General features: G+C 38.8%; 1 protein-coding gene across 2 annotated transcripts; it reads right to left on the bottom strand.

The window, feature by feature from the left end:
* Positions 1–25: 25 nt before the first annotated feature.
* APPL1 (adaptor protein, phosphotyrosine interacting with PH domain and leucine zipper 1) lies at positions 26–26,164 on the bottom strand. Of its 2 annotated transcripts, XM_069028241.1 has the most exons (22): positions 26,035–26,164; positions 21,584–21,682; positions 20,993–21,052; positions 20,158–20,229; positions 19,290–19,377; positions 17,680–17,721; positions 16,848–16,906; positions 16,236–16,382; positions 14,733–14,815; positions 14,469–14,627; positions 13,510–13,698; positions 12,977–13,019; positions 12,293–12,349; positions 11,677–11,768; positions 10,928–11,110; positions 8,511–8,560; positions 7,972–8,146; positions 7,832–7,868; positions 6,362–6,508; positions 6,106–6,156; positions 5,665–5,754; positions 26–5,473 (listed from the first exon to the last, which is right to left on the bottom strand). In XM_069028241.1, the coding sequence occupies exons 1-22, from the start codon at positions 26,086–26,088 to the stop codon at positions 5,324–5,326; spliced, it is 2,127 nt and encodes a 708-aa protein (XP_068884342.1). In that variant the 5' UTR covers positions 26,089–26,164; the 3' UTR covers positions 26–5,323. The 2 variants fall into 2 exon arrangements, with proteins under 2 accessions (XP_068884342.1, XP_068884343.1); XM_069028242.1 differs by lacking the exon at positions 13,510–13,698.
* Between the last annotated feature and the right edge of the window lie 1,034 nt (positions 26,165–27,198).

Below are 27,198 nucleotides of genomic sequence, written 5' to 3'. Positions count from 1 at the left end.
GAAAAAAAGAAGTTCATCAACACAGTTGGAATTAGTAGTATTTATTCCTTCATAATCAAGTAAGCATAGATTTTTTTTTCCTAGTTATACATGCATCTTTTATCACAGAAGTTACAGAATTCAAAAGTCTGCTTTTCCCCAGAAAAATCTAGAAACCTTATAAAATACAAATTCATAATGGGGTTATGGCCCATGGTTTTTTACATTGTGTTTATCACATAATAAACTAACTCACCCTGTGAAGATATGTCCAGTGCCCATGGTGGTGGTTGTGCTGGTAGAGCCCCTGCACTCAGCTTGTTCCACAGAGTCCTCACTGCCCTGTGTCACTGCCCCACCACGGGCTCTGCCCAGCCAGCTGCCACAGCTCCTGCTCACCCTTCAGTCTCTGATTGTTGCAAAAATGAGTTGTCAGCACTCCCAAGTGTAACAACTTCTTCTGAGGTTATCTGGCTAATACTATAAAAATTAAGAGAACTGAGCTACACTTGACAATAGAGGGCTATAACTGCATGTCATAACTTTGCTTAATGGAAAGGACATCCTGTCACCAATAATGGTACTTCCTGAAAGTCAGTATGATGAAGAATGCAGGAGGCTTTTACATCAGTACAAGCCCCACCCAGAAAGTTACTATAGTTAAGCTTTTATTTAATACACAAAATGCTGACTGGAACCCTGGCACAAGAGGATTACTATCCATGTTTCCAAGATTAAGATACAACAATCAGAGTTGACATAAATATGCCATTGGTGGTTTTTAATAAAGCTATTCAGGGAAAATGTGCAAGTCAGCCTCAAACATTGTAAAAATCACTTAGACTTCACCAGAACAGGACCAATCCAGAACACCATCATAAGAATTTGACCACTCCACTCTATTATAAAAATGAGCAGAAAGATTGTACAAAATCCTCGGCTTGCAATATAAACTTCATTAGGAACACAAGTGCATTCACAATGACACACTGACTTACTCTTGTCATGACAACTTAGATACCATTGTGGCAGGGAAAATGTCAATTTAGTGCTTAATTAAAACAAAAAGCCTTGGGGACTAATTAACTTGCAAGAACTTTTGTAATACAGAGCAAGAGAAAGAATATAAAATATCAGCTTATGCTGTTACACTAGACATATCTCTACTAAATTCACTAAGCAGTGGCAGTTTTCTTTCTCTAGGTGAACTATTTCCTAAATAATAAGAGATGATATTGTAGCATAGTTTTCACCACTGGCTTATCCCAACTGCTGTGCAACTAATGAATCAGAATTTACCTTAAAGACAGACAGAATTTACCTTAAACAGTCGAATTTATTTCTTTATATCCATGTACATCAATTACAGCTTCATAAAGAACTTCAGCTGTTTTACAATTTTCAGCTCTGGGTTTACATCCATATAAAGAGGAGATCTGACAGCCCTCTAGAAGGGGAGTGTTTTTTGACTCTAAAATATTACTTTACTGTTAGACAGTAAATTGTCTTGATACAATTTCCAACTCAAACAGATTAAGGAAGTAAGACTATGACATTCAAATGGCTTTTCAGTACCTGATCATACCCAGTTAGCTATGTTTAAGTTGTACATGACTTTGACCTTGTCCTCTGGTTCACATTTGTTCAAATCTGGCAGGGGCCAGAGAGGAGTGCCAGCTATCATCTGTAATGCAATACAATGCATACCCATAAGCACACCTGCTATCTTTGTATATTCATGCCCTTACATACATAATGTATGCAGCTTGAAACAACTGACAGCAAGACTGGCTTGGTCTGCAGTGTGTAAATCTACACAGTGTAACAAGCTTCATATCCTCTTACCTAAAGGATAAAAGCGTGGCAGTAATTATGAGGCTGCAATTAGCAACACAACAAGTTAGTCCTGAACAACACTGCCAATTCAGTACCTACATGAAGTCACTTCAAAATCATGGACTTAAAAAGAATATTTTCAGGAGTGACTGAACTGTGTACATGCACATGAAGCAAACTACAGCTTTAGCTGAAAGTGCTTGAAAGATCAGTTTGTGAATAAAAGGCAATAGGAAATAATAAAACAGGAGAGTGTATTTAATCTCCTGTAATTTAGGAGAGGAAGCCAACTAGTAATTTAGTTACAATAATAAAATACTCAGGTGGTAAAATCCTACCACAGCAGTTCCCAGCAGACCATGAGGTGTTCCCACTAACAAGGAAAATTCCAAGCATTCTGATTTTTTTTCAACGAAGCTGTTTTCTAATGAAGCAGCTCTAAACCTTCTAGGAAAAAAGGTACCAAATAGCTTTTCCTTTTAGGAAGAAGGGCATGATAAAACCTCAGCAGCTATTTTTGCCTTGAGAGAGTTCTAATTACAACCTGTGGGATCTTCCCCCGCTTAGGCAAAGCTCAGTAATTCTCACCCACTGCTAACTCAATCACCATTCCTGTCTGACTTCCCCAGCTCTGCTGACATGCCCTTTGCTCATGGAGCTTTCATCATTATCCCAGATGCTTTTATACCTTCTTGCTCATTTTATACCAGTGGAATTCCCCTAATTTCCCCTAATTTTTCCCCTAATTTCACCCCTACATTTCATTCATGCATATTGTTCTTGTAGTGGTTAAGATGAGGATCATCCAACATAAATTAAATGTACTTCACTTCTATTCTCTTTTAGAAAGCTACCTTTAATGGCATATATGAAAAGCCTGAAAAGCAAATGGAATAATTCCAATATTTATTGCTAAATCCAGAAGATCCTATATGACAGCACATTCACCTGCCAACTTCATTATTCCTCATCTTTGCAGATTTGTATCTTTAAGAGTAATGGTAGTTTTAGAGAAAAATACAGTAATTCCATTTTCTGACATTTCTTCAATAAGGCTAATGCAAAACAGGCTATTGATCAGAAATGGTTTTTCATGAGAGTGCTTGTCTATTATCTGTCTTCCCCCTGGAGCCCGGGCTACTGCAGCTCCAGTGCTTAACACAACCAGTCCTCCTCTGACAAGCTGAGGACTGGATTCTAAACACTGGAGATCACTGATTTCATAGGCTCCCTGTGCTGTTTCAAAATTGCTTCATCCTCAGTAAATACTTGAGAGAGATACAAGTAAGACACAGTAACCTTGAGCTACGCTGTGATATTATTTGATAGAAAACAGAAATATCAGTAAATAAAAACAAACACAAACAAACGAACATGAACTGGAACAATCTGCAGAGAGAAACTGTCTGCCTTGCCACTCTCTGTAAGCCTTGATTTAAGCACAGAAAGGGAAAAAACTGGATTTGGTGTGCCTCTCTGTATAGTTTTGTTGGCAAGAGTAAAAATAGTCTCTTAAAAATAGGAGCTGAGAATGGAGGCCTAGATATGAAATAAAAATGCCACTGTCTTTTGAAAGAAGCCTCTGGTTGGTGTGGTCCATGTGGCAGTGTGCCAGCCAAATCTGGCCACAGAGCAGTAATATTTGATCTAACTGGACAACTGCAAAAGCAGGTATTTCTACAAGTGACTGGCTACTCTGGGGATGAAAAATGCACTGGAACAGCACCTGGTAACCAAGTCAGGAAGAGAACCTGGGGGCTCTCTGCTCCTCAGCCTCCCCCCTCCTTTTTCAAGGCAGGGCCCTTTGGGCTGCTCTAGCCCCTGCCTGGGCTATGGTGCAACCTCTGTCCAGAGCTGCTGCAGCTCCAGCTGCCTCTGCTGGTCCTGCCCTGGGCTGTGAGGGCAGGCACTGCTCCCGTTCTCTCCTGTCACAGGAGCTAAGGCCACCAGCTCTTGCCCACAGTCACATCTGCAGCACCAAGGGCAGCAGGAGGCTGCCAGCTTTGGTCAGTGCAGGGCACTCCCAGGCATCAGATGAGCTCTCTGTGCACCTACAGACATCCATCAGACACGACCTGAGATTCCTCACTTACTTTATCAGCACTGAGCAACTACGTAGGGCTGGGCCATCACCAGCTGCTGAGGAGATACTCTGATAATTGCTTCCATTCCTGAACACCAGAAATGCCCTGCAATGAACTGTAAATCACTCATAACTGTTATATTATAACTTGGAATATAAGTATATTCTTTTCTCTCTACATATCCTGTAATTTTCATGCCACTATTAGAGAGCTATCTTCTGTTCCACTGGATTTTAATATTTATAGTAATTAGTGCAAAAATAAATATTTCTCTTCAAACAAGATTTCTCTTCTGGATCAAAAGGTGAATGCACATCTAATACTATACAAAATAAATATTACACAGGGTATGGAATATGGAGTGCAGATTACAAGCTGTAAACAGACATCACTTTGAAAAATGCGTTCCAGGACTGATTCTAGGATGTAGGATTAGTATCGTTTCTTACTTCAGAACCAGTAAATTCTGTTTGCAAAATCATTTTCTATAAAAAGACTAAAGAGCCTCAACTCATTTTCAGTAGATGCAGTGTACTGGCAGCAAGGCTTTTACATATGTAGATGATTTTTTCATATGATGGAATTCAAGATGTTCCTACAACTCTAAGCATGTTTTATAAAAATGAACTTGAAGGTTTACAGCTTTTTGTTCCAAGTACTGAGGAAAAACCAAGAACATGGCACTTGTGCTACAAGGCTATATACATTACTCTTATAATTTGATGAGGAATGCTTTTCCTCATGCAGCAAAGTTCAACTGCATCTCATTAGCTCTTATCAAGATCTGACAGTATCTTTTTCTCCTGTTGAAAGAAGTTTCTCGGCATTGTATTCACCAAAAACAAAAAAAAATCAAGACAGTATCATACAGTGCAAAATGAAACAAAAAAAATCCTTCTGTTTAGAACTATTGCACATCTCACTGATGTTAATGAGCATCCTTCTTTCTAAATTTAAGAACAGGTATGTGCAACAAATTGGGTAAAGCTTAGCACTGTCTTATTTGGACACCCACTTTTGTTTCCAGCAAGGTGTTGTCCGTAGTGCAGTGTAAAGAATGAATTTCAGTGTTACTGCTGAAGCCCAATGAGTTTTCATTTTTGCTTCCAAAGCAGTCAATTGCACAGAGGTAAGTGGGGAAAAACCCCACATTTTTTCCCATACTGCACAGAAGCCTTGAGAAAACATGTTTGACATAAACATGGCAGCATCACCACGCTTCATCTGGCATACAAGAGAAATTATACTGACAGGAAATGGAAATCACTTAACTGAGAAAGAAAAATCACGGCATAATAGGGCCTACATATTGTGAAGTCTTTTCTATAACACGACAGACCCTCCCACCTACACTTAGATCTTGTAGAATTTGTGCCATTTCACCAGATATATCCATGATTCCAATTTTAATGAAGCAGGCAACCTTAGGCTTCAGATTCTCTCTTCTTCTTTCCATCTTCTCCTAAATCACTGTCTTCTGACTGGCTGCTGCTAAGGACTACAAACTGTCCTTCTGCGCTGCTCTGGTTGGATCTGCTGGAAGCTGCTATCAACCGGCTCTGCTCCTCCAAGTCCTAAGGTGGGAAGGGGGGTTGGGAAATCAGAAAAAGACTATTACCCTTAAAGCCATCTGCAGTTGACACAAGATACCATTATGATGATTTCTAAGTGATCTATCAGTACTATCAGTGGACAGTTTTGGACAAAACTGCAAAAGAAAGTAAGTAGAAAAAACCTAATATTAAGAAATAATGATGAAAGGTACCTTCTCAATTTGCTTTTGTTTATTCAGTTCTTTTTGCTGTTTCTCTTTGACTCTGTCTATTTCTTTCTGCTTTTCTGAGGCTTTTCGATCCTGAAGGGCAAAAATGTAAATAAAGTTAATAACAACAGCCTGAGATGTCTGATACACTACTGATTGATATGAGCTTGCTCAAGACTGACATCACTGTTTTGATTATTCTGCTTTTAAAGGACTCATATGGTTGTTAAAAGTAGCAAAATGAATCCTATATTGAATATTGTTCTACAGTAGATATTGGTCAGTCTTTTCATTTGAATTTAAATTCTAGGGAAAAAATCCCTTAAAATACACAATAGTATTACTGCCTCTACAAGCATCTTGCAGAATACAAGCTATTAACCATATTAAATATACCCCCTTCCTTCCACTCCCAAGTATCCCTTGCCCCAAAAAGATTCTTACCAGTTCTGCATGAAAAGCTATCTGTTTGGCCAGTCCAACAGAGTCACAAATCTAAACAGATAGGAAATAATTAAAAATGCCTTTAAATTTATGCCAGCATCAGAATTAGATATAACAGCACATTAAAGCACTTGTAGGTACTTAAACTGACAGGTTTAACATTTTCAGTACATAAAAAATCCCTTAGACAGCTTGAATGGATCTAGCATCTTGGAATCCAGATTCACAACTGGTACAAGTCAACCATCACCAATACCTTCTCCCCTTCATTATTTGATTCAAAGATATAGCAGATGGAAGTCTGGCGGCTCTCCACTCTCCCTCCTGAGGTTCTAAGCACAAATCCAAAGAGGCGCTTGTTTTCCTGGTGTGTAGCACACAGAACTACATTGGGCAAAGGAAACTGCCAAAAGGATCAAATATGGAAAGATTAAAACTGATTCCAAATACTTTCTACACGAGGTTTCAATATATTGCACATTAATTAATGCACAACCACAGCACAAGAAGTTACCTCACAAATGTAATTACAAAACACAAACAAATTAGACAGCAAGGACTAAATTATTCCAAAGACAAGCAAATGTCAGAAAATACACTCCATGTAAGAGGTAATTTGCAGTGTGAGTCAGGTACCTTCCTAAATGTGGATACACTCCTTTTTCATTTTGTTTTAATCCTTCATTATAGTTACATTTGTGACTAAGCTTTCAATATTTAGTTCCATTTAAAGGCACTACTCAAAAACCTTTACTGCAATTAGCTCAGCTCTCCTAATTATATAAGCAAGAAAAAAACCCCCAACTCATACAAATCACATACCCTCATTAGTCTGTTAGAAGAAAACTGTTTTGCATTCTTATTCCTAAAAGAGGTTGGACTTCAAATTATCTTTTTAAGACTTATCAAACGATAAATTTTTAAATACTGAGAGCCCCTACTACAGCTGCTATAAACTGAAAGGATGAGTTTTTCCTAAGATTAGATGTTTGCATTTAGCATATGGGACATACCACCCTCAGTTGATTTATCTCACCTGTAAAAGGTTACAGGTTTGGAGTATTTTTGAACTTAGTGTCAAACTTCAAATATCAAGATATTTTTCTATGTTCAAGACTTCCTTTTATGAAAAGGAAAGCAATTCAGAGCCTCCAAAAAACAGAATGTTTTTAGAAACACAAAGAAATTAAATGACAGACCATAAATTGTGCATAAAAAGGGAAAGAGGGAATAGTTTTGAAATATGAAGAATAAAGACTGCTATTACTGAAGAATTAAGCTGGCCTTCTTTGATATCCTAACATGAATTCCACTTACTCCTTTCAAGTGCATTTTTTATAACGAAGTAGAAAAACAAGAACTCAAACTAGAAACCATCCAACAACCTCAAGGTAATTATGCATTAAAACCAAAACAGAGAAACCAAACAGCAAACAAACCCTCTTGGACTTCAGAACTAATGTGACTCCATCATTAATGTTCTCTCTTTACTCTTTCACCCTCTCAGAACATGGGGAGAAGGGAGCCTCAATAGCCAGTTTGGCCTATTGAAATCACTCCCATAAACCTGATGCACGCGTTTCCAAATGTCTTGCTCTCCTAATTGCACTGGAAATTTGGCTGGATCTCATGCTATCAGTGATTTTTGCTATCATCTAATAATAATATTTTTAAAGTAAAAGAATTACATTGCTGGGTATTTATCTTAAAATGGAAAGTTACTTACTCGTAGTCTTGTAACTTGTGTCTGTGGATCAATTAACCTAAAAATTTGTTTTTAAAGACAAACCAGAAAGTAAATTTTACCAAAGTGAAAGAAGATCATTCTGTAAATAAACAGCAGTAGAAGTCAGGAAGGAAACTTACTTTAAACAGTCACAAGTGACTAACAAGTGTGATTCTGTCATCCTGAAAACATTATGGATGGCACGAGCTGCGAGTATTTGACGCATTGTTTCATAAACAACATCTGGGCTTTCATCAGACTTCACTTCCATAGAGCCAAGAAATCTTACAATAAACAACTGATGAAGAATTGAATCTAAGAAAAAAGAAAAGCATTGAAAAAAACAAACTCCATTTTGGGTTTCCCATTCAAAACCAAAGGTGGACTGCAGTCAGGAAAACTCCAAACTCCTCCTAACTTGGAAAGAGATTGCTCCTACTTAGCAATTAGAGGTGCAGTTACTACACAGCATGTCACACATCTTTTCATTTGGTTAATGAATACATTTTTACAACAGATCTTCAGATAGTAGTTTGATTTAACTTATCAAATATCTTACAATGTAATTAAGCATTTTAAAACTGGTGTTAAATTAGAAGAGAGAAGCTAGAGATGAAAACAGAAATACAATTTTCAAAATTTATTTTTAGTCTGCAATGAAATAAAATTTTTGTTTTACCTTCTGTTTCAGGTTTTGAGCCTCCAGATTCACCAAAAGGATTTGTGCGTCTATTAAAAAACGAAAACATTAAAGCAGGAGTCAGATGAGAGGAACCATTCATGGACAGTGCAGTAGTCTCATGCTGTGTCAAATACCAACATATGAGTTCAACAAACTTGTAATCTGGAGGAATAATGTGTCATGAATCATAAGGAGAAGCAATTTCATGAGGATTGAGACATGAATTGCTGTATTTGAGGACCCACATTATTGGAAAAATACCAGATATTATTATCCTATTGCTGGCCAAGGGTTTTTTTTATATTTTAATTAAGCCCAAACCAAAACCTTGTTCATGTTTGAAAAGGTGTAGTTTTAGGGGATGAAATTTCACAGAACAGCTTCAGGAAGCACAGCCAAAAGCCCTTTCAGTACTCCATAGGAGCACCCACTTCTCATCACTCTCAAGATGCTGAATTACTTACTCAGGAGAAGCCCCTGGGTTTGTTTCAAATGCAGCTTTCTCAAAACATCACTGGGGTTTTACTCCTAGAGGGTCAAGAGAAATGTGGCTATTTCTGGCTCTTAAAGACAGAAATTACTATCAGTTACAAAGAAAAGTGAAAATACTCTAGGCTTCCAAGTCTGCATTTTTCAAAAACAGTAAAGGAATGAGCACAAGAAATGGGGAAATTTTATTTAAAACTTGTAGAGGAAATCACCCTTTCTCTTTGGCTAACTGGTAGCTGAAAAGCTATTGGCAAGCGATCAATATACTTCAAATTAGGTTTTTTATGGGATTAGTGGAAGTGTCACCTTAATAGTGTTCTAAAAGCAGATTTCAGAACTATGAGGAAAAAAAGGTTCAGTTACACATCATACTGACTGCCAGTTTTATTTTATCAATTATCAAAAATCTTTTAACTAAGAGATGTCTGGTTTAAAGTACTAAAATTTTTCTAGATCGAACTCTGAAGTCAAGATGGCATTGCTACAATGTTTAGATACCATGGACTCAATCAAGAACCATCCCATTAAATGCTGGCTTGTGTAATTACAGTAAAAGCAAATTCCTTCTACTAGCATCTTCTACTGCTCAGACTTCCCTTGTCATTTAATATTAAACTGGAACAGTAAATGCAAAATCTCACAGGATCTCTTAAAAGGCAAAGATAAAATTTAAAATGTCATCAGTATCAGAAACCAAGGAAAGTACTTCTTTTTTAATAACAGACATGTTACCTATCTGTACAAACACTGCAGTTCTTTATTGAAGGTGATGGTTAACTGAAAATACTGAGCTCAACTCTATCATTTCTGCTATGAAAAATATTATCTTCTAAACTAGAATTATAACTGATGACATCACAGAATATTCTGAGTTGGAATCATCAAGCCCAACCCTCCAGTGAATGGCCCATACAGGGATTGAATCCACAGCCTTGGTCTTACTGGCACCCTGCTCTGACCAGCTGAGCTAGACCAGGCTACCACAGGAATTCAGCTAAGTCTTAAACTTTCCACTTCCTGCAATACAGTTCAAGTCCATTTTAGATCAGTATATTCTGAAAGATCTAGCTGGCCACCTGTTTATGCTGCTATACTAAACAACAACAAAAAGAAAACTGTCAAAAAAAAGAAAAAATAAATCTAATTTTACCTCTTACATCTGTAAGTTGCAATTCAAAATTCAAACATTTTCCTAGAAGGCAGGGGAATATAACACATTTTTGTGACCAGAGTCACATAAATTAGTTTTAATCTCTTTGGCTGTTTTCGTTGTTGTTAAGAGCAGCTGGATCTGCAAATACATTTTCTTAGTATCTGAATTCTAGAAATGCAGTGATGATTTACAGGTCTTTGGTTTTTAGTACATCTCCCACTCAAATACAATAACAAGTAGGAGAAAATGTTTTTATGTTTTGGGATGAACTCTTAGATGATTTTAACTTGTCTGTATGTGAAATTACTCTAGAAGCCTAGATCATTTTCACTCACCTTTCAGCTTAAGAGGAGTGTCATCATATGCCATCATCACCTGGAGGCAGGGCTACCAAATTTCTCTTGAGTTTCCAAGAGGAAATAACCCAAGCTGCTGGGTGAGCAAGCAATAGGAAAGGAAAATACTTCATGAAACCAAAAGTTTAAAATAAATCAATAAATAAAAGCATTGGCTGTTAAAGCAAGAAAAGCTGCTGCAAAATAGAAAACTACACCTTGACTCTAGTGATGTAATTAAGCCTTTTTTTGCAATTCCATTTAACAGTTAAATAAACTGTTTTGTTTCACTGGCCACTGCAGAATTTGTGACATCAGTCAGGGAAAAGGCAATGTGTGTGCTGGAGATGCATCTTAAATGTGGTTCTCTTGTTTGTTTAGTTTTGAATTAGTAACATTAACTTCAGGGATTTTTTCCTTCTCTCTCCATTTCCTACCTGCCCGATTGCCCTGAAGATTTTGCTTGGCCAGGCAGATCTTCACTGACTGGAGATATTATGTCAAATTGGATGGGAGTGTCAGGGGCAACAAGGGAATCCAAGGAAAGTGCTGAGAGAGCTGCTGAGTCAGATCCCAGTGACCCTGTGCTGCTGGTACGAGCTGCAGGAGGACGAGATTGTCTACAACAAAACCAAAAAGGCAAAATTAGGGTATGTGAGTTCAGGTTGGTTGATAATAAATTAAACCACAGGGCACACCAATACAATATTCCAGAACTTAGAGGTAAAACAAACCAAAAACTAAAAACCTGAAGATCAAGATATAGTAAACAAATACATGTACCTAGTCAAATTTAAGTTAAAGTTATTACTTCCATTAATAATTGCATCAGATTGTTTTAACATCAATATATAATCACATATTAAGTATAATACAATCTGAGGTCTGCTTCCAGGAGTAGGATATATGAAGAAAAATCTCATCATGAAATCATGCAACAAAACAGACATGATGAAACCAACCAAACTGTCCACCTGCTGGCATTGGGATTACCTGTAACCATGGATGCTCAACAGTGCTTCAGCAGTGAAAGGTGTGTTCAGGAAATTTTCCTGGCCTATCAAAGATTTAGTTCTGAACACAGAAAGTTGTGTAGGTTTGTTTGGCATTTTTCCCCCCCTGGAACTTTATCTAGGACTCTCTTTCTATATGTGCCCTTCAGATGCCCTCTGGTTGCTTCACTTACACAGCTGGCCTCATGCTCTCGTGCCTCTGCTGAAAGGAAGGAGAAGGAGTGACAGCCTCCAGAGCTGACTGGTTCACACGGGCAGCAATTTCCTGCAGCAGAGATGGGAAAACATAACTGAAAACATTCTTCTCAAAATAAGATTTTCGTTTTATTTATATGCAGTTGGCAGAAGTTACAAATTCAACCCTTCATGAGAATCTTGCATTCTTAAATTTTCACCCACACACCTGCAGCATTTTTTCTCATTTTTCTTCTAACACAAATCCTGATGTAAAGTTTCTCAATTTAAGTGAACACACTGGCTTTACAATACTGCCAATGTTAATAAAAGCCAGCAATAGAGAAAAGTTCCAATGATAAATCTGGCAAAACAAGCAAATGTAGCCAGGAAAGAAAAGAAAAATCTCATTTGACAAATGCAGCCCTCAACTATGAACTAAAACCCATGAAGACACACTTCATATATAGATACATGCTCTGTTATAAAACAGTTTTTATTGGGCCAATTCCCCTGATTTAGCAAGTAAAAATCATTATGTAAGTTTGTATCAATATGATTTTACTATATAAATATAAACATATTACTGACAACTATGCACTTTAGTAAAGTTACCTCAGGGTTTTCACTTAGATATATCTGCTTAGATATGTTGTTTATGGTGCATATCCACTGAAAAAGAGGAAGAAAAAAGAAAATCATTTGTCATGTTTTCTAAACAAACTTGATTGAATTCCTAAATTGCTAGTTTCAGCACTTTTTCTACTTCCTTTGTAAATTCAAGGAGCCAAGTATTCTGCACACCCAGCTTGTCATTAAATTCGTTGCCACCTGCATACTGCACCTTACACTTTTAGATTTTACTCACAAAAATTATTTTAGTCATACTAAAACTAAACTAAAGAAAGCTTAACTCACAACTCTGAGGATTTAAAAAAAACCCTCATCAGGATTCTCTCTAACTCGTTATTCTGTGCTGCAGATGACATTGTTTCCTCAAGACATTATAAAAATTCAATTTGGCTTTTGTGGAATTTGCTCATTTCTTGCATCTGCAAGCTAGAATCTCCTTTCTCTCTCTGCTCTGGAAAACCATCTGCTCCTGTTCCTGGCTTTTCAACTTTTCTCTGAAGGAGGAAACTAACTGGAACACTAAGATAAACAAGGTGTTATTAACAAAGATAATCTATTAATAAGAAGAAACAGAAAAAATATGCAGTATGCAGCTATGGTTAGGAATGTATTCTTTCTGTACAGCAGAAAATCACTGGGCTCCATGCACACCTCCTATAAGCTTACCTCTTCATAATCTTTTTTACTTTCTGCCTGTAAGATTGAAGACCTAAAAGAGGAGAGTGGAAAAGACAATTTTGTGTATTTAAAACGTCTCACAAATACAGTCAGCCAGGAAACTACATTTTCATGTTTACACACTGAAGAACAAGTTATGAAAGGCTGAAGATTGTGTTTGTGCTGAGTGCAGTCAGCAGTTAATTACAGAGGGGAGGAACCTATGCTCTCCTTTCAATTGGAAACAGAAAAGCAACAAAATTCTAATTGTGCCCATGTAATACTTCAGTATTCACAAAATGCAATAATACATGACTGTCAGCTGATTATCATAATCTTATTCTGAAACACTACTCTGCTACATCAGAGAGCCTATAAACAAAAATCCAGACATTAGGCAGTTAAAAGGACATCCCAGATTTTGCTTCTAAATAACCACAAAATATATCAAGCTAACATCTGGCTAAAGGCAGACCATCTTTCTTTTCTTAATTAGCAAGTCCAGTATTTCCTACAAGAAACAGTAGTGTAAGACCACTCACTTTTTGCCATCAAAAGATGTTATCTGAAAACAGTACCGTCTGTCCTCACAGTCCACAGCCATCACAGAGCAATTGTCTATATCCATGACAAGTCCCCCAGCCACATCACCTCTTGCCTGGCTCATCAGATTCCCACCTTGAGTGAAGTAAAACTGTCTCTCCCAACTGGAAGATACCAGCCCTGTCTTACTAAAAGATAAAGAGATCCTCAGTTAGCCTCACTTTTTGCTCACTCTATAATATTAATTGCTGCAATTGGGTTCTAATACAGAAATTCATGCCTCATTCACTGAGTATTTTACTTTAACTGTTGTTGTAAAAGTAATCTACTTTTTTTTTTTAATTTCTTGGGGCTTATTATATAAATTACACTAAAAAAATCAGAATGTTATAACTTATATTTAATAACTCTGAAAAACAGCTGTTGGACTTCATTAGAAGCAAAGCTCCCTCCTGTGGACAAGGAGCTGGTACTGCATGGAGTCTAGAAGCTCCTCCAAAGGGGATTTTAGTTAAGAGTGTTTTGCCTTGTTTAAGTCGAGATTACAATGTTTTATTAATAACTTGGATCCCAAGGCTTTAAGACATTTAAAGACAATCCATCTCAGACACTTCCAGAACAATCCTAATAGACAGAATCTTGCTACTTCCCCATTAGGATGCAGAGAAATTACACACTCAAAAGCTTTTTTTTTAAACTGTGAAAATTCAGGCAAAATTAGACTGAAATCAGGGTAATTATGCTTTGCACCTGAATGACATTACATCAGTGTAACAATGAATTTAATATTAATTAGATGAAGAAGTCCAAAGAAAGAAACAGAATAGCTCCTATGTGACTTATTCAACTAAATATGTAAAATCAGCATAGCTAACATTAAAAAAAAAATTTCAACTTCCTTAGTTTTTCTTTCCCAAAATTAAATGCTCTGGATTTTTAAATAACAAGTTAACCTTACTTTCTTGCATTGAGATAGCCAGCTTTCCGTGTCAGATTCCTATGAGCAGGAAACTTCGTAGGATCAGGATCAGGCAAATACAGTGGATCACTGGCCACTTCCAAGTCCTCTATAGTTTGTTGCATGTTTTCTACTTCACAATCCATTTCCCTGCGAACACTAAGATTAAAAAAAGTGTTATTAACAAAGATAATTTATTAGTAAGTAGAAATAGAAAAAATAATTGTCTTGATACAAGTTTGAAATTTAACGAAGCCAACTTACTTCTGTACACTTGTGCCAATATTGGTCAAAAATTCTTCCAGTTGCTCAGTAAGATTTTCTGAACCCATTTTAAAAAAGCTTATCTTCAGGAAACAAAAGGGAGGAAAAGGGAGAATTTAGTCATCAATAAAACTACATTAACAAGTAACAGATGAAGTCATAGGAGGTTAAAGGTTCTCGGAGAAATCTGTTTTCATCCCTCATTCCCACCCAAGCCTCTTACTAAAAGCAGCAGAATATGTGTTTGTGGCTGCAGGTAAAGGCTGCTGCTGGCCCTGCAGTGGGATTTGTGTCATAAGGATGTGCCCAGAGCTGCCTGGAGGAAATACAGAAACACACAGGAATTGCCCTGGAAAAAACTCCCAATGCCTCTCTGTCCTTTTTCAAGCTCACCACTCTGCTAACTGCTGTTATGGGGATGTTATTTGGGGCACATAGGAAAGAACAAACCTGTGAGGGTTTGTCCAGGGCCATCCACAGGGAACTAACAATATGTATTTTAAGTACAGCATATTCCACAATGGGCCAGAAAATCTGCCACAGCTAAATTGAGGTTAGCCAGGAGAAATTTCAGGACAGGAAGCCCCGGGACATGGCCCTACCCTTCCGTTTCTTAAATTCAGCAAAAAGCTCCACCTAAGCAACAGGTTGCACTAGATTGCTGCATACAACATGCAGAGCTTGGTTCTTAAATACAAGCTGCAAAGATTCAAAAGAAAGCAAGAGTTTTTGCCTTTGGGAAGCTTTCAGACAATATGCAGAAGTTAATTTCTACTCAGGTCACGTGGCAGTGCAAGATACTGGAAAGTTTGACTTGCAAAAAAACCCAAATCCCATGCTTAATGATATACTTCTGAAAATACAAATAAAGTCTCTCCAAATAACTTTATCATGGTTGTATTTTCTGTTACATCCATCCTCCAGTAAACCAATCAGGAACTTATTTATATTAAGCAAAACCAAACCAGAATGTTTTTTAGCATTCTGGCTCTTCCACAGCCTTGATTGAGAACAGTGGTGATGTGGCTTTTGATGATTATCTCATTCCAGAATAGCTGCCATAGGAATGAGTTTAACTGTCTCCATGTTACTTGCTGAGAAGGTACACTTCCATGTGAACTTGCAGGAAACCTCTAATCAGCCCTTCCCTTTAGTGGAATCAAATGCCCAGCAATGAAAATTTAGGCATTATATCAAATTCAGCCATCTAGGTTTTAAGGAAAAATTAACCTTTATATTTGTCACCCAGGCTTTGCTAAAAGACTCTCTGATGGCAGTGAGGATACCTCATGAAGAGATTCCTGCAGTGAGTGGGCAATGACCAGTGCCAGCTAATGGCACTGTCAGGGCTGCAGCTTTGGCAGCTCCAAGAAGTGGATGGGTGGGTCTTTTTCTCCATTTCCTTCCTTGGATTGCAGAAGAGCAATGGATTCAGTACATCAACCTTCATGAAGTACTTTTACATCTTTTTTCAGACCTACAGCTTTCAGAATCTGAAATTACCTGAGCTTGCATGTATCCTAGCAAGGGTTCTAGCAGAGAAATTTTCTTCTTGTACTGGAGAGTATTTAATGCACAGAAATAATGCATCATAGTCTGATGCTGTTTTTTCCTTGAAGTATATACATCTTCTGTAACTTCTGCTTTGATCTGAAGAGACACAGACAGGGGGAGGGAGAAAAAGCAATGTTTGAGACTTGGCATTGATCACATGCCTTCTAGACAGCTTTATAGCCCACATGGATAAACCCACAACCGTTTTCTACCCTCTATCACCAGCAGCTGCATACCTTATTTTGCAATTCTGCTTCTCTAATTTAAACGTGAGATATGTGAAAAACAAATACAGCATTCTTTTCTCCCTGGAAAGTGTGGTTATTTCTTCACAAAAACAAACTGAATATGGTATCACAATAGCGTTCCTAAAGCATTATCAGTGTTACAAGGACAGGAATGTATTGGAGAAACCTGCTTTTCTGTCTAGACTGCAAAAACAAACTATCAAATGGCACATGGAATCTGCCACACATTGTGCTCCATCATAAATATATATAAGATGAAAATTATTTCTTATCTTCTCTAAAAATCCTTACATTAAGATTTTGTTTTACAAACCTTTTCATTTTCCCTTCTTTTTGACAACCGACTGTATCTGGTGATGGCAGCATCATGGTCTAAGCAATCAAGAGAGAATTTATGATCATTTTCATAAATTAGTGACTTATGAAACAGAGCAGAAAACCTTTTATATCACTGTGTTACACAGACAGCTGAATGAAAAGTTCAATCATATTAACACCTTGATGAATTGTTCTTGTCTGCCTATAATCACTTCACTGCTACAAATACCTGGGCTGAAGAAAAATTCTACCCAGACACAAATGATGCAAAATTGTTACAAAGTTCCCTAAACATCCACTATTTTTCAAAGAACTGTCCGTTATGTAGAGAAACTTCACATTAGAAAATCCATATGAAATGAAGCAATTTTCACTCAGAGAAGCAGAATCTTACTTAAATAATAAGTTCTCTTCATGGATATATTAGAGGTAGCTAAAAAAAATAACTGACAATAGGGAAGAGCACTATGAAATTAATTTTAAGGAGGTAGCAGTTTTTTATTGATCCAGTCCTGACTTTAAGAAGTGAGCTAGCACCTTACTTGTTTTGTAATTCTGGTGGCATATTCTACATTATTTAATAATCTTACATACACTTAAGCTGTTATAAAAAAACCCTTTCCATTTGCCTTAATGCTTCAGTACACAAATCAGGGATTTACAAGTGAACCAGGAAAAGCTGAGTGCCTAAGTATCACTAAGAAAAATTACACCTTAATTAGTTACTTTAAGTCTACAGGCTTAACTCCACTAATTAAGTACAAATAATAATCTACAACAATACTGTTGTCTTGTAATATTGGTAAGATTAAGTGCTTTACACTTACCATTGCTTGCAATTTGGAAAACTTCTTTTAGAGTTAGTATCTCTAAAAAAACAACATATCACAATTTAAATAAGTTGTTATTAACGTAACAGTCATGTATTACAGTTCCTCACGTAATGTTTCACTCCTGAACAGTTGAAGGTAACACCCTGTACCATACTGAGCTACCAGCACAAGGAACTACGTGGCCAGGCAAGTGTGCTCCTACCTGGCACCTGAGGATCATTTCTGTGCTTACCAAAAAAGATACTGTTCTGTAATAATGTAAGGAAAAATTTCTTTTCAAAAGTCTTTGAAAGTCATCATCAATACAAATGTGTCACCTCTAGTTCCAGTCTGGGTTCTGGCTTCAGCTGGGGAAGTGGAAGCACAGGAGATGGGAGTAGCAAAGCCCAAAACACACTGGGACTCATCCTAGCTAAAATCAGCCAGGTTCCAGCTGGTTATTGTCTCACTGTGTCAGGGAACTGGAACCAGCACAATACCTTACACCTGTTCTCATCTTGGTTGTGATTTCTGCCATATTACAGTATAAACCAGCAGAAAGCCATGGTCAACTTTGTGGTAAAGCAAACAAAAAAACTGTCCAGGAAGTGCCTATGAAGTCCGTAAAGTGTGGGGTCATTACAAACTACACCAGCTGGTGGCTAAATGTTCCAGTGGGAAAATTTAATTTGCAATTATTGGCTCACGGATGCCTCTTCAGTGAGTATTAATGGGAGATTTTTCAGGTCCTGAGAAGTAATATCAGCCTTGGGACAGACACAATCCCTTGCTCAAAAAAAAAAAAAAAAAAAAAATCCATAATCTTTTCAATCCATAATTTTGCTGCAAACTCTTGTCAAAGAAGTATTTTCCAAGATTCATAAAGAGTTAGAAGACTTATGAAAGACTTGTCATTTTTATTTCAATTTAGACTTATGATATTCATATCTTAGGTATACCTACTCTAGAATGTTCACAACAGGGATATTCAAGTTACTTGGGGTTTAACTCTTCTAATTTCTACTTGGAAGCCCATTTGCCACAGCAGTCTTTTCACTCCAGTATCTTGAGTAAAATCTTATCATAATCACACACATTAGATGTTATTTTAAACCAGGCAGAATAAGCTACAATTATTACAAAAATAAGAAGCTGGAAGCTGCACATAAGAAGTCACCTGTATTACCAGCTGGGTTGAAGAACCACATTACTAAATCTTAATATAGTAAATACTACAACATTGGCACTTTGCCTTTTGAGTTTAGTTCAGCAATTATATTGATGTCATGATCCAATATATAAATCTCTCCTGAAAATGCAAATTACCTAAAAATTTTTCTTTTCTAACATCTTTGAGTAGCTGCTAAAGGTTCATCTTTAATAGAAGATAAGTGCTTCCCTAATATAAGTAATAATTTTTTGAAACAATAATAGTGTTAAATTCAACTGCAATACTCTCATTAATAGGAATGACTTAATTTTCTTTTTAAATGGGGAGATGCATACTTTTGAGAGTGGAAAAATAAGTGCTGTATTCTATTTAGTGAAACAAGAGCTATGGAGATTAAATGCTATGTTTTTATTATTGCTGCTGTTGATAAAAAACAGTATTTGGTCAAGTCTACCTTTTAGATCCCTTTCTTTAAACTGGGTAATAGGAAACATCATTGCATCTGCAAGCTGAGTTGAAAGTACTGCATGGCAAGAGCTGAGCTGAAAAAGACAAAAGAAAGAAATCTTAGGAAAGCAGTGCTGAAACCAAATAAAATCACAATAGCATGACATCAGTGTCACTCAAAAGATGACATGTACAACTCAAACACATTTTTTCATGATCCTTTTTTTGCAGCTACTTTTTTCTAGGTCCCAAATCTCATCATTGGCTTTTTAAAGAAAACCTTTAGAGTTTAGTTTTTGTCTGAACTTTTCCAAGTTACTGGATCATGTCCAAAAAGAGCCTCATACATAATGACTAATCAGTTTACTTCTCCAGTTTCCCTCCAGCTACGTCACAGCCCACCTTTCACAACTCACAGAGGCAGAACAAAATGTGATCCTCCTCCTAAAATGCTGTTTAAGTGACGAGAGGGATCACAGCAAAAAATCCTGATTCAGCTCTTAATGGTGCTCACTTGTATGTCCTAGGAGTCAGTCTCAAAGAGAGACAGCAGGAGGCTCCTTTGTCAGTCAGGTACCTGAAATCAGGCAATACAGATACCCTCATGAAAATAGTTGCCACTGTGTAATGGTTTTGGCTTTCTCTCTAGTAGTTAAACTACGTTTTTTTTCAGCAATATATCCTCATTTTGCTGAATTTGTTCTTTCTCTTCAGGTTACATAACTTTAAATAGATGCTGCAATATACAGTTAAGCATTACCTTGTTGACAAATGAATGCCATTTCTTTATCTCCTGGCTTAAAAAAGGCTGGAATAATTAGGCAAAGTTAAAGTCTGTACCTGAAAACATTAGCAAAGCACATACAAGCACTTACCTCATCAATCACTTTTGCAAATTGCTGCAGAGTGGAAGTCATGACTTCATCATCTCCCCCGAGTGGAAAACGCTGAAAAGCCAAAGAGTTATGTTGTTTGCAGTGTTTTCTGCCATTCACAAAACTAGATTAATCACCTCTAGGAGTATATCAGGTTGTCTTGGGGTGACTTTGTGATGTGTATCCCCTATCACTGCTCTATGCCCAGAAATTATTTCAAAATATTACACAGTTAAGATACACTGGAGCAGTTCACCTCATTAGGTGGAAAAGAAGGATAGGGAAGAGCAGCCTCCTAAAAGAAGCAAGTATTTGTTTTTAACATTTTTAGTCTCAGAAGAGGGGGCTCAGCAGCAAAGCTACAAACAGAGAACCCTTCATAGCTATGAAAGAAAGTTATGGATTCCACAGTCTGTGCTTTCAGAGATGGAATTATTCTCACAGAGTAAATTATGGTTGTCAATTGGAGATTGCAATGCAACCTCTTCTCTTTGTGACTATTGAAATTAAAATTAAAGCATTTAAGGGCAAACAGGTTTATAAAGTAAAAACAAAACAGAACCACCCTAAGCAATTCCCAAAAAACTAATCCAAAAGTAAACTATTTCAGAACTTATTAATATTCTTCATGGCAAGAGGAACTTCATTCTGGTTTAGTTAGAAGAACTAAAATAAAGACAGTAGATTCTTTTGGCAAAGATTTGAACCACCAACTACAGCAGTTCATTTTATCTGGACCAAACCTAAACACATTCTACACTGTGCTCTGGGAGATAAAAGGCTACAAAAATACACAGTCCTGACCACACACAGACAACAATGATTTATGCAGTACCTGTTTCTCATATTCCTTCAGAAGCTTTGAAGTCAGATGAGTTGCTGCACTCAATTCATTCTGATTTAAAAAAAAAGGGAAAAGATCAAAATCAATAAAAACTCAAACAGTTAAAGTATATACAAATTTAAAATACAGCCATAAACTCAAATTTTTAGAAAAACATACAAAATAGATTCTGTTTCTGGCATAAAAGTGGAGTTATTTCTAGATGAGTGAAACATGAATATATTGTGGGTAAAAAAACAACCTCCCACTTGGTACATACTATTATACACACCAAGATCATTTTAGTGTGTATAACATTTTAGAAACACTTGGGAAATACATTAGAGATACTAGGAGAACAGAGAACATCATTTCACTTGGCATCAGAAATTCTGTTGCAAAAAGAATCACAAGAATTTGGTCTTTACCACTCCCTAACATACAGAAAAACAATCATTAATTCTTACTTTATTTCACTTCTATATTTAAAGAATATGGAAGTTAAAGAAAAGCATATTGCTCATAATAATGTAACATAAAGCAAGAGACATGAAATGTGGTTCCAAAGCTTTATAACACATTCAAAAATTTCACTAACACTACCTGTGCATCATATATTCTGTGCATGGCTTGAAACAACTGATTGATGTAATTGGATATTGCAGCAGCATCTTCTTCAAATACTCCCAGCAAAGAGCGGGTCTGCAACAATCAAACACCCAAAAGATGAACATGACAAGTTAGAAGAATTTAAATATAATGGGATTTCAGACTTAAACAGCATTATTTCAGGTTTCATTACTGAAAATTTTATAAACCCTCCAATCCCATTTAAAGGAATGATACTTGTTGCATGCCTAAGAATCTTACAGATATCCAAGCTCAGCTGTCCTCTTACTGTCAGCCTCTCTTCAGGTTAATACATTTTCAGAAGGGAAAGGACAAAGGGAGATGGACAACTGTTAGAAGTTGAACCTGTGGGCAATTATTGGGCTCACTATGGTACCTCCCTAAGGAGAAGGGTGAAGTTGACTGGTATTGAACAGCTTGCCAGGTATACACATTTCCTCTGCAGTGAGATCCAAATAAAGGCTGTGGCTGTCCCATATTGTCCAGTCTGGACATAGACAGTTGCTGGTTGTGCTTGGACCTATAACTCACCTGTGGAATAACCATCAATTCTGTGATCAAAAGGTTGAGATACTACACCAAACCAAAACAAACAACACAACCTACATCTGATTGTCCTCAACATACATGTTTCTCACTGCTGAAAGGGAGTGGAAAGATCTGTCCTTGTGTCCTTACCCCAGCCTGTCAGTCTGTCTGTTCCTTAGCTGGTGTCACCCACAAGCCTGATGACTCTTGTGTCCTACTGCACTGCCTGCATCACTGATGGTGCTTAACAGCATCCACCTCAAAAATCAACCTCTTTTCTCACTGGCCACCAATTAGACTGAAACACTGATCTCTATCTGTAAGCCCAACTATCCAGCCAGTTTTTCCACTCAGGTCACAGTCCATACCTCTCCCTTTTGGCCAGAAGAATGTTGCCAGACCATGTCAGAGTCCTTGCATTAGTCAGGGTGACTGACATCCCCTGCTCTCCCTTCTGCCAAAATGACTGACTCGATGAGAAGGCAATCAGGTTGCTCAGGTATAATTTGCCTGTAAGCTTAAATGAGATGCTGACTGCATGTTCTTGCATCCTTTTGCACTTGGAAGCAAGGTTATTCCTCACCATGAGGATATTGAATGGCTTCCTTCCACCATGACAAAATCCCAAAGGGGGAAAAGCAGAGGATGTACCAGTAACTCTGCACAGCCAAGATGGGCTTTTCCTAAAAACACTGGTCAGGATGCTTGGCTGTAGGATCAGGAGCAGCGATTGCAAGAGCCACAAAAGAAATACTTTAGCAATGTTTTAGCAAAACATTGTATTTTTTGCTAAAAAATACTTTAGCAATGTTTTGTTTCTAGTTTTACACTAAAATTAATGTCCAGACAGAAAACTGAAGGAATCATAAGCACATAATTGTTTTTTCCCCAAACTATGATTGTTAAACACTCAAAATTGGAAATTCTATTTTTTAGTCTTCCCTACACTGTCTTGAAATTACTGAAGTCTTTAGTCCATCTCCCCCTGAAGCATGAAGGTCTTTTTCAGTTACTTCAGTAATTCTTTGCTTTCAATGATAATCAAAGAGTACACATTAAACTCATATAAAGTATATTATTTAACAATTCTTTTGACATAAAATTCTTTTCTCTAACTTGCATTAGATGCTTGGCTGTATCACAATTACTGTCATGCTATATAATGTCTAAAAGATATTTAAATATTAAAAAATATAATCAAACAGCATAATCAACACAACAAATAGCTTTAATGCTGGTTCTAGTTTATAAAACAAGTGGAAAGAGGTGGAGGAGAACTCAAATCTTTGCCAGGTGTGGCAACATGTGTCATCCTAACAGCCTTGACTCTCCCATTAAAATAGACATACACGAAAGAATGCAAAAGAAAAAAATTACATGGTACTATAACCACTGAATTATACACTCATGACCTTTAAACCTGAACATAAATAAACCTGAGCTTGTAATTTTAAAGGAGTATCATGTAAGGTTTCTGGATTATATTTACTCTTTAAAACTGAACATCAAAAAAACCCATATTTCTATGTTTTATTTTAAAAATGTCAGTTATTGATGTTCAGCCTTCAAAATAATATGATGAGATACTGATGGAAAGAAATTAACCTGAAACCTTAAACAAGCAGACTTCTGCTTAGCAGAAAATTAGGCATTGTTTCCTTGTGTTTCTAGTAAAACTCTGCATCATTTTGCATGCTCTTTAGGATTCTTTCAACCCGTGTTTATGAGCAGGCAAATGGGAAAGGACCAGGGAGAAGCTGCACAAAGAAACCACCTCGTTAGAAGTCAGTGTTAAGCCTTTTATGCCACCATATGGAAGGCACTGCAAGCGACAGAAGACACAGAGCCTGTGATACCAGAGTCTCCTGGCTTTTTTGTTGTGCAATGCTTTGGGAATGCAAATCAGTGTGAGCAGAAGCTCTCTCTAAATACACACTGAGTATGTGTGTGTAATATATGTCCAAAGCTAATACTTAATCTGCTCTGTTTTGCATAGCAATTTGCATAGCAAAAGACTATGTAAAGTTGGCACTTGGTTTAGGCCTGACAGCACAGTGGTTAGATTTTTATCCTGTGACAACAGGAAATGAATGGGTTTGAACATTTTAGAAAAGCCTTTCCTTCCCTCAGACACAGAAAAAGTTTGATATGACGTTTATATAACTACAGTCAGTGTCTGAAACATGAACTCCAGGCCATAGTGCAGCACTAAACAACGACCCAGGCTGATGAGCATTTCAATATTCTAGCATGAATGTATCCAAGTCACGGCAACGCCTCTAGAGAGAGGGTTCTGCTTTCTTCAACCACCATTTGTTGCCATTTCCATTGCACTGATTTCAAAGGAACAGAAATTAACTAATGCAACACATGGACTACCCTAACAGAAGACCACCGAGTCCTTACTAGAGGACCTGGCTCCCAGCATTCATCTGAAATATTAAGCTGACTGAAAGATGCAAATTTTCTACCTAAAACAGAAGACAATATTGGCAAATCCAATTGTTCAAGCACCTCAAAGACATTGGGCTGAATCAGGCTTTACTTGCCTGCATCACAAATAACCTCACATGGAAGATTCCAGAATCTACAATTACATTCCATTAAGTAACATTTTTTCATGTGCTTCCCAAATGTCCTCAGATGATCCTGAAGTTTATGTTACATTTGACATTTCCTGTAAATATGAATGGTTCTGACTTCCTTATACTAAGAAAAGACCTTCAAGAGATAATTTTTTAAAATCAGTATTATTATAAGACTTCCAAAATTTTTTCCTCTTCATGAGATGACAGCAGGTTTTGCCCCTGGACCAGAGCCCACATTAGAGGCGAGATCGCATCTCACATCCAGCATTTGAGCTATCTGGGGCACTATCCTTAGGAAAGAACGATTCCTTTTCTGCATGGCCTTCTCTTGCCTTTTTTAAGTTGTCCTTCCACTTGATATAGAATTGCTACAATGACTGCCATTTTAGGGGCTAAAATTCCCTATTTAACGAGTGAAAGTTTCCCTTCCTATGGCCAAGGAATTAAAACTACCAAGGCACATGCTATTGCAATATAGGACATCCCATTCACTACATAAACAACGCATCAGAAGATTTTCATTCAAAAGCCTGCCATAAAAGAATATATTGCAAACTTTTTTCCCACATCTAAGAAGCACAGTACAAGGACTTGCTGTTGCTGCTGCCAGCAAGAGAAACCAGTGCAATTAAATAAAGCATTTCCTACTTTAGAAAGAAACACCAGTGCACTACAGGGCATCGCTGACACAGATCAGGCACTAGCAATGGAAAAGAATCGGAGCAATGAGCGGCCTCCGGGCACCACGTGCTTCCCACCTACTCTCCGCATTAACCATCGCCGCGACAACCTCACCCAGTACCTGCCGTTCATACGGGGCTATTAAACCTTAACGCCATTTTAGTGAAAAACAAAGAGGAAAAATCGTTCTGAGAAGGCAACACGGGCTTTGTGGTCACGAGGTGTCCAAAATCAAGCCTGGGCGCGAAGGCGGGGGCGGGGATCAAGGAGCAGGTGGCGGCACTGCCCGGACGGCGCTGCCGCAGCACCCGCAGCACCCGGGCCCGGAGCTGCGGCCCCGCTCCCGGCCCGCGGCACTCCCGGGAGCGGCGGCGGGGCCAGCGGGGCGACGGCGCCGCGGAGCTCCGGGCAGGCGTTCGCAGGGCACGACCGCGGCGGAGGGCCGGAGCCGAGACTGTCAGAGCCCCGCGCAGCCATGCAGGCAGCGTCCCCGCCGCGCTGCCGGCGCGTCCCCCTCCCTCCCGGCCACCGCCGCGGCTGTCCCGGGGCCGGGAGCGACAGGGAAGCAGCGCTGGGCCCTGCGAGCAGAGGCTGGGCCGGATGCGGCCTCCGCCGGGCCCGTCTCACCTGCGGGCTGTCCTCCAGCGTCTCCTCGATGGGCAGTTTGTCGATGCCGGGCATGGCGGCGGCCGCGCTGAGACCCCCGCGGCTCCGCTCCCCCCGCGCCGGCCCGGCCGGACCCGACCCGCACCGACCCTCGCCCACCGGGCGCCGGACGTCCCGCCCCCCGCGCGCCCGGCCTCCCCATTGGCCCGGCTGCCCGCCTGCCCGGCTGCCCATTGGCTGGCGGGCCCGCCCGTTCGCGCGCAGGCGCGGGGGCTGAGGGCGGGGTCGCTCGCGCGCGGCCCCGCGGGGCGGAGGCTCCGCTGCGGGAGCGGCTCCGTGCGGGGACCCGAGCGGAGGCGGTCGGGGAAGTGTCCCTGCTGAGGTGGCTGCTCGGCAGTGCGGGTCATGGGTGTCAAGCAAAGTGCCCTCCCAGCTCTGTTTGTGCTCTGGGCGTTGCTGTCGTCTCTTCATAAACAATTACCCTGGGGGCCCCCCCACAGTGGGGGAGCCCGCTTGGGTCCCTGCCGTTATGAAGCATCTTTGGCCCTCTTTCTGTGTTATCTGGAGCGTCCCTTTTGGAAGTCGCCTCTTATCCCTGCCATGTGGATAGTCCTCCCAGGTGGAGGCCAGTCACTTCTACCGTGCTTGTAGTGAGAGGACAAGAGGCCTGAAGCTGAGATGGGATATTCTGATTAGGTATTAGAAAATAGGCTCTCTGCTCTCTTAGGCTGAGGAAGTGTGGTGCTATAGGTTGGGGACTGATTTTAAATGCTCAAAACTACAGAGGGCTCACAGGAATCGAAACAGATCATTGGTTAGACTTGAAAACGGGTTCAGCTCAGAAATTAGTGTAGAATCACTAAGGTTAGAAAAGACCTCTAAGATCATCAATCCCAACTATTAATCCAGCAGCCTGTGTTCACCACTAAACCATGTGCCCAAGTGCCACATCCTCCCCCCTTCTGAACACTTCCAGGGATGGTGATTGTCAGTGTCTGACCACCCTGCCCATGAAAAAACTTTTCCCAATATCCAATCTAAACCTTTCCTGGCACAACTTGAGGCCATTTCTTCTTGTTCTGTCACTTGTCACTTGGGAGAAGAGACTGACCCCCACCTGGCTACAACCTCCTTTCAAGTAGTTTTAGAGAGCAAGACTTTGTAGACTTGATTATACTTCTTAGC

The sequence above is a fragment of the Aphelocoma coerulescens genome, chromosome 12, assembly GCF_041296385.1.
Source record: "Aphelocoma coerulescens isolate FSJ_1873_10779 chromosome 12, UR_Acoe_1.0, whole genome shotgun sequence".
NCBI lineage: Eukaryota > Metazoa > Chordata > Aves > Passeriformes > Corvidae > Aphelocoma > Aphelocoma coerulescens.
The sequence above is the reverse complement of the archived record's forward strand: the minus strand, read 5'-3'. Positions and strand labels throughout refer to the sequence as shown.

Coding starts and splice junctions, on each gene's coding strand:
- APPL1 (XM_069028241.1), bottom strand. CDS start 26,088: ATGCCCGGCATCGACAAACTGCCCATCGAGGAGACGCTGGAGGACAGC. Junction 7,869..7,971: donor GTCACTTGTGACTGTTTAAA/GTAAGTTTCCTT, acceptor ACAAATTTTTAG/GTTAATTGATCCACAGACAC. Junction 6,157..6,361: donor CAAATAATGAAGGGGAGAAG/GTATTGGTGATG, acceptor CTATCTGTTTAG/ATTTGTGACTCTGTTGGACT.